The 7,506-nt window shown below is 31.4% G+C and overlaps 1 protein-coding gene across 1 annotated transcript; it reads left to right on the forward strand.

Moving 5' to 3' along the window:
- The first annotated feature begins 348 nt into the window (after positions 1-348).
- Positions 349-7,198, forward strand: LOC149244717 (alpha-dioxygenase PIOX-like). The gene is made up of 10 exons (XM_089374966.1): positions 349-539; positions 719-982; positions 1,153-1,302; positions 2,710-2,843; positions 2,980-3,193; positions 3,300-3,445; positions 5,821-6,048; positions 6,150-6,352; positions 6,439-6,682; positions 6,780-7,198. The coding sequence occupies exons 1-10, from the start codon at positions 429-431 to the stop codon at positions 7,003-7,005; spliced, it is 1,920 nt and encodes a 639-aa protein (XP_089231092.1). The 5' UTR covers positions 349-428; the 3' UTR covers positions 7,006-7,198.
- Positions 7,199-7,506: the final 308 nt, after the last annotated feature.

The following is a 7,506-nucleotide window of genomic DNA, read 5'->3' on the forward strand; positions in this document are numbered from 1 at the left end:
CGTACATGGTATAAGTGTTTTAGAAAACGGAATAGTGATGGAAATATTGGTTGCCGAGAAAATGTGATGATCTTGCCATTCTTGCATAGTCAAAGCCATCCGTGGTTGAACAACTAACACGTTTTAGTTGAATGCGACTCTCATCAAACCGCCTCACTAGAAATTTAACGCGACACTGCTGTAACTCTCCAGCCCTACGAACAAGTCAGTTTCGATTTCGTGTCATAATGGTACACGTCTCCAGCCATACAAAAAAGTCAGGATAAGGCTGCAACAGGATGGAAGACGATTCAATGTTCATGCTCCTAGAAGCCTGCCTCTGCCCTATATAAATGCCTACAATAATTTTCATCATCTCACTTGTTCCTTATCATTCATTCCACCTATAATCACTGTAGGCTCTGTTTATATTTCTGTCTGAACTAATCATGGGTCTGCTCAATTCATTGAAGGATGTGTTCTTGCGGCATCAAGTCATTGATAAGAGCCTCTCCTCTACATATTCGAGGATGACTTTGATAGACAAGCTCCTCTTTCTCGTAAGTCCACTGCATATATTATGAAATAATGTTCCTGTAGATTTTCACAGTTGGTCATTTTTTTTAAGAGTGAACTGTGTATACAGATCATTCCGAAAAAATCATTAACACCATGTAATATTTCGTATTGCTTTATAAATCTAACAAACTGAGGTTTCAAAAATGTCTATATATTGCAGATCATACATTTGGTGGATCGGTTCTATGCGTGGCATAAATTGCCTGTGTTCCTGGGACTGGCCTACCTGGAGATAAGGCGGACTTTGCACCAACGTTATAATCTTATCAACGTGGGAACTACACCAGCGGGTGTAAGATATAATCCAATCGATTATCCGTACAGAACAGCTGAGGGATCTTACAATGATCCATTCAATCAAGAAACAGGAAGTGAAGACACATTTTTTGGACGAAACATGATACCTTCTCCTCAGAAGGACGAGGTAGTTATGGATATATCAAAATACTGAATATAAGAGAGAGCCCAAAATTCCAGAATACTATTTTTTAACTCTGCAGTCAATTTCAGCTCTGAAAGCTGTAATACTGAAAAGTTTTTGATAAGGTTGCAGTTCACATTTATAATTATTGATTAAAATTATTGTGTAAGCAGGTGCTAAGGCCAGATCCCATGGTGGTTGCTACCAAACTGCTTGCTCGGAGGAAAATGGTTGATACGGGCACACAATTCAACATGCTTGCTGCCTCCTGGATTCAGTTCATGATTCATGATTGGATTGATCATGTGGAAGACACCGAACAGGTATCAAATTATAACCAGCAACGTATTCTACCTAGTTTCCAATTATTTATTGCGCCCGTCTGAACTTTACATAAGGGGTTATGTAGGGTAATATTAGTAAATCTTAAAATTAAAATTCAAGTTTGAGCTAGTGAGTTGATGGGTCACAAGTCTATAATATTGGTATTGTTATTATGAAATCTATCAATTTTATTTTAATTTTCGAGTTTTGGGCATTTAGTAAATTTAGATTTAAGATGGATCTAAAATAGTTTGTTCTTTTTTACATTTTGCAGATGTTAAAAACATGAAATATAGCAGCCTTACTTATCGGGGGAAAATATTAAAAATATTAAAGAGAAGATTAAGTGATACACAAATCATTTATCTTCTTTTTCTTTATTTTATTCTCTAACCCTTGTGCCATCTCATTGCAGGATGGTCAATAGGAATCCTTGCCAAATCATTCTCCATCACCTATGGAAGATGTTCTTTATAAGAATCTAAGCTTTCTGAAACCTAAACTCTCTTTGTGTCTGCTATCCCATCGTCTTTATGACCACTAGATTGGTTCTATTTCTAATTTGTTCTGCATATGAGATGCAAGTCCATCATGAAACTGGATATTGTTGGATTTTCACACTCACCTTTTTGGGAATGGATCACATGGACTAATCCACCCTGAGACCACTTAAAATGGTAATGATAATGGTTTGGAAATTTACTAATGCCTGCTCTTTTTGGTGTAAAGGAAAAACTAATGTGGTATGAGAGCCTTGGCCCACGTTCTATGGTTGGGAATCCATAGACTAATAGCCACTCTGGGATCCACCCTGGGACCACTTTAAAAAATAATGATAATGTTTTGGAAGTTTACTAATCCCTGCCAGTTACACCAAACCTAACGAAATTTCTATCTTTTTATTTTGATAAATCCTCTCTCTAGAACCACTTTAAAAAATAATAATAATGTGACAAATTTTGATATAACAGAAAAACTTTAAAAAAAAACTTAAAAAATAATAATATGACAAATTTGGATATAACAGAAAACTTAACCGATATTTCTATCTTCTTGTTTTGATAAATCGTCCTTGATTTCCCCTCCTTCCTTCATAATAATAAGATTAACGAATATTCCTATCTTCTTGTTTTGATAAATCGTCCTTGATTTCCCCTTCTTCCTCCATAATAATACGATTAATGGTTTCTAGCTTCTTCGTTTTTTTTTTCCCATTTTTTTTTGACTTTTTTTTTTTTCCTAAAGATAAGATGTTCTATTTGAAAATATATGCTGCATCTGAATCTAGGGCTAGTTTAATATGATGAGGAATAATTTATTGTGTTGCCCTCTGTTAGGTTTCTGATGTCTGGAGAGCTTTTTTTTCGTTTCTAAATATAGAATCTCTAACTATTTGAGTTTTGCAGACAGAGTTAAGAGCCCCGTTGAGCGTTGCATCACAATGTCCACTTAAAGCATTTAGATTTTTCGAAAGCAAAGAAGTTCCTACTGGTTTTTACGACATCAAAAAAGGATACCTTAATAGAAGAACTGCCTGGTGGTAAACATGCCACCTCTAATCTATGCATTTCATATTTACATGTGAAGATTCAAAGTACATGAACATAAATTATCCTTTCTGAAATGTCGTGAACAAATACCAAATTATGAATTCCATGTATCTTTCTGTTGTGCAGGGATGGGAGTGCAGTTTATGGAAGCGACATTAATCAGTCAAGAAAAGTAAGGACGTTCAAGGATGGTAAGCTGAAGTTGGGTGAGGATGGCCTTCTTTTGCACCAAAGAGATGGAATTTCTGTGAGTGGAGATGTTCGGAATTCATGGGCTGGCCTAACAGTTCTCCAAGCCTTGTTTATCAAAGAACATAACTCAGTCTGCGACATGCTCAAGGTAATTAATAAGCCTGTAACATTGGCTGACTTTAATATATTTATATTAAAGTCAAATTAATATATTGATTTGACAGCAAATTAATATATTTATTTGACCAACGCAGAAACATTATGACGATCTGGACGACGAAGAATTGTACCGTTATGCAAGATTGGCTACTGCTGCAGTGATTGCCAAAATCCATACCATTGACTGGACAGTAGAGCTCCTTAAAATGGACACCCTCCTTGCCGGCATGCGCGCCAACTGGTACATAGTTTTTTCATAATTCTAAATTTTAAAACGTTTGAAAGCTTCACATCCATAGTCATATAACATTTTCATGAAAGTAAACTTCGGCTATAAATGACAATTAAGCCTCACATACACAGTCATATAATATTTTCGTGTTTGAAAACCTTAACCGTGAATAGTCATATCATATTTTCATGAAAGAAAACTTCAACCCTAGTTGACAATAGGGAAGTAGGAAAATTCAAACTGATAATAATAATGAGGATGTTTATACTTTCTTTTCAAATAAATAACGAGGTAATGGAGGTAATAGAAGATTCGATTAATTAAAAATGAATAACGAGGTAATAGAAGATTCGATCAGTTAAAAGAAAGGAAGAGAATAGTTTTGATGCGATGGTTTTGTGGTATTGTCAAAAAAATGTATTTTTTTGAATTTATGTGAGTATTTTAATGATAATATAAAATAGTAGTTAATATAAATAATGATGGTGGTTTATAGCTCTGAATTTATATTTCTCATATACAGCTTTTAATTGTAAATTAGAAGCAGATATTAATAATGAAAATAATTAAAATATATTTGTTAAAAGGAGGAGAATAGATTTGATGAGATGGTTTTGTGGTATTGTCAACAGAGAATATATGTTTTTTAAACTTTAAGTGGGTATTTTAATGACAATATAAAATTGTATCTATGTTTTTTAAACTTTAAGTGGGTATTTTAATGACAATATAAAATTGTAGTTAGTTAATATAGATAATGATAATTGTTGATAGTGAATTTATATTTCTCATATACCGTTAATGTAAATTACAATTAGATATTAATAATGAAAATATTATTATTTTTTGTTTGGTTAATTAAAGTTTAGTGTTTGTTTTAATCTTATTCAAAATATAATATATAAACTAAAATAATATATTTAAATATTTTTAAAATAATATATATATACTTTAATCATTATCATCCTAATAAAACCCCTTTCATGATTTTTTCTAATTTCTAAAAAACCAATTTTAAACTCACTGTGACACTTTAGGAAATCATTAATAATTTATATTTATATATATAGATATTCACTTGATTAAATTATGTAATATATAAATTATTATTGTATATGTGAAATATGAAAATTTAATAATATGTAATTTTATAAGTGTAAAATGGTGTTTATTATTATTTATATGAAATAATATTATTTATAATGGAAATTTTATTTATATTATAATAATTTAATTATAATTATTATTATTATTATTATTATTATTATAAAAGTTATTCAGCGATTAAAAAAAATATCTAGTGTATAAATAAAATATACCAAATGTATATTTTAAATAAAAGAATTTTATATTAATTTCATATATAGGAAAAAGGTAATTATTTTTTTTTAGGGAATTGGGTTTAGTTTAAGTAATTGGAAGGAATAGTTATTATCTTTTTCATAGAAATTTAGATTTTATAAAGTGACATGTTAAGTTATGGAAGAGAAGAACATATGTGAATTTCAAATAATTATTTCACGTCAATTTTTAGGTAAAATATTTCAATATCATCTGTATCATATAAAAAATAATTGAAAGTAAAATTATTCTAATGATTAAAAAGTTGCAATATTTTTTTGTTTTTGGAAAAGAACAAATGTAATTATTTCTATGTTCAATTTAAAATTAACACTAGATGTTTTAAAAACAATGCAATCTAAAAATACAAATTTATTATACTTGGTTACCGATCAAAAATTAAAGAAACTTTTACCTAAAAAAAAATGTATAACTCCTTTACTATTTAATATCTAATTATCACATGGTATATTAAGAACCAATTTAAATGTATATTTAACTTCATAATAATATATGTGTGTAGAGATATCAGAATTTGAAAAGGAAAAATTAAATATCAAAAAATAATAATTTCCCTAATGAATAATAAATCTTGAAATAAAATAAATTTATAATAATTATAAAAACATTAATGAAAATTAATTAATACACCATACAAATGAAAATAACATCTTGAAATAAAATAAATTTATAATAATTATAAAAACATTAATGAAAATTAATTACTACACTATACAAATGAAAATAACTTACTTATTTTCTCTGGTACATATAAAATTTAATATCGGAAAAATGTACATAAAACTTCACATGACCTCTAAATACAGTATGTTCACATGGTGTTAAAATGAAATCCTTTTACATAACTTGTCAGAATGTTTTAGAGATTTATTTTGAAATTAATGTACATAAACCTGCGCACATTCTTCTCAAAAATTCTATTGATACCTTTTAATTTATCTATAAGCTGCTAGAAGGTCTTCTGATCAAATTATTTTATTTTATTCTATCCATAGTAATGGAAAAATCTGTATGGTGTGCAGGTATGGATTACTGGGTAAAAAGTTCAAGGATGCCTTTGGTCACACTGGAAGTTCTATTCTCAGTGGCTATATCGGCATGCCTAAGCCTCAAAATCATGGAGTCCCATACTCTTTTACAGAAGAATTCGTTAGTGTTTATCGAATGCATAGCCTGATGCCAGACAGCATCCTCATCAGAGATATTCAAGGAACTCCAGAGGCTTCCAAAACACCCCATCTGCTGAAAGAGTGAGTATATAGTATTTAAAGAATCAAATTCATGTACTATTGTTAACTTATTTATCAGAGCATATCGTGTTTAATACGTGGCTTTAATTTTCATGTCACAGGGTAGACATGAGGGAACTCATAGGAATTTCAGGAGAAAAAACGTTATCAAAGATAGGTAATGAAGCTCAGATTGTATCAATGGGCCATCAGGCCTGCGGTGCCCTTGATCTCTGGAACTACCCTGTGTGGATGAGGGACCTAATTGCTCAGGATCCCAATGGCCAGGACAGACCTGATCATGTAGACATGCCTGCACTTGAGAGTAAGATATCATTAACTCATATCCCTCTCTCATAATCAGTTGAATTTTGAATGTGGTGTTCTGATCTGATGAAACTTGTATTTCAGTTTATCGTGACAGGGAGAGGAGCGTATCAAGATACAATCAATTCCGTCGTAATATGCTTATGATTCCCATTGCCAAATGGGAGGACCTTACAGACGATAAGGAGGCTATCCAAACCCTGCAAGAGGTTTATGGTAATAACGTTGAAAATTTGGATCTGTTGGTGGGCATGATGGCAGAAAAGAAGATCAAAGGTTATGCAATCAGTGAGACAGCTTTCTTTATCTTCCTGATCATGGCATCACGGTGGGTAATAAATTTTCAATCTGCAAACAAAATTAGTTAAAAAAACTCTCTAATTCGCAGTTGCTAATTGTGCACACTTTGAATATTATCATTGCAGTCGACTGGAGGCAGATCGGTTTTTCACCAGTGATTTTAACAAAGAAGTATATACAGAGAAGGGCCTAGAATGGGTAAACAAGACAGAGAGTCTGAAAGATGTGCTGAATCGTCACCATCCAGAACTGGTAGAAAAATGGATGAATTCATCAAGTGCATTTTCCCTGTGGAGTGCGAGCCCAGAGAAGAAGAACCACATTCCCCTCTATCTTCGCACTCCTCATTAGTCTATTGCTAATGTTGGTGTAATTTCATTACTGTCGTATAATTTCATTGCTGTTGTAATTTGCCTGTAATTTTTAATATCAGACCCCATGTTGTTGTAATCTCATTACCTTTGTATAATTCTAGTTATCAAATTCAAGCCATTTGTGGCGGCATGCATCCAGGACCTCAAAATAGGAGTTCATATTTAAATTCGATCGGCTCAAGATATTGGATAAAAGTGATGGATTTCTGGACGATTAAATACTATGAAGTGTTTAACAGGGAAACATGGAAGTTATTTGGTCAGTTTTATTGAGAGGCTCTATTTTGTAATATTATTTGCTTAAAAAAAATAGATATTATAATATTATTGGGTAAAAAAAATGGATACTACTAAGTATGTATATTTTTCTGATTAATCACATCAATATTATTTGGTGGACTTTTCGAACTAACTAATGTGGTTCATCTTCAGGACCAAGTAATATTGATGTGATTAATCCGAAAAACATGCTTACTAC

The sequence above is a fragment of the Pinus tabuliformis genome, chromosome 8 (assembly GCF_031772625.1).
Source record: "Pinus tabuliformis cultivar Carrire ecotype Pingquan chromosome 8, CPIR1, whole genome shotgun sequence".
NCBI classification, from domain to species: Eukaryota; Viridiplantae; Streptophyta; class Pinopsida; order Pinales; family Pinaceae; genus Pinus; species Pinus tabuliformis.

What these genes read in the sequence shown, in the direction of transcription:
- LOC149244717 (XM_089374966.1), top strand. Translation starts at nt 429, where the DNA reads ATGGGTCTGCTCAATTCATTGAAGGATGTGTTCTTGCGGCATCAAGTC. An exon ending in CTTCTCCTCAGAAGGACGAG is followed by an intron (nt 983 to 1,152) that starts GTAGTTATGGAT and finishes TTGTGTAAGCAG; the next exon opens with GTGCTAAGGCCAGATCCCAT. An exon ending in ACACCCCATCTGCTGAAAGA is followed by an intron (nt 6,049 to 6,149) that starts GTGAGTATATAG and finishes TTCATGTCACAG; the next exon opens with GGTAGACATGAGGGAACTCA.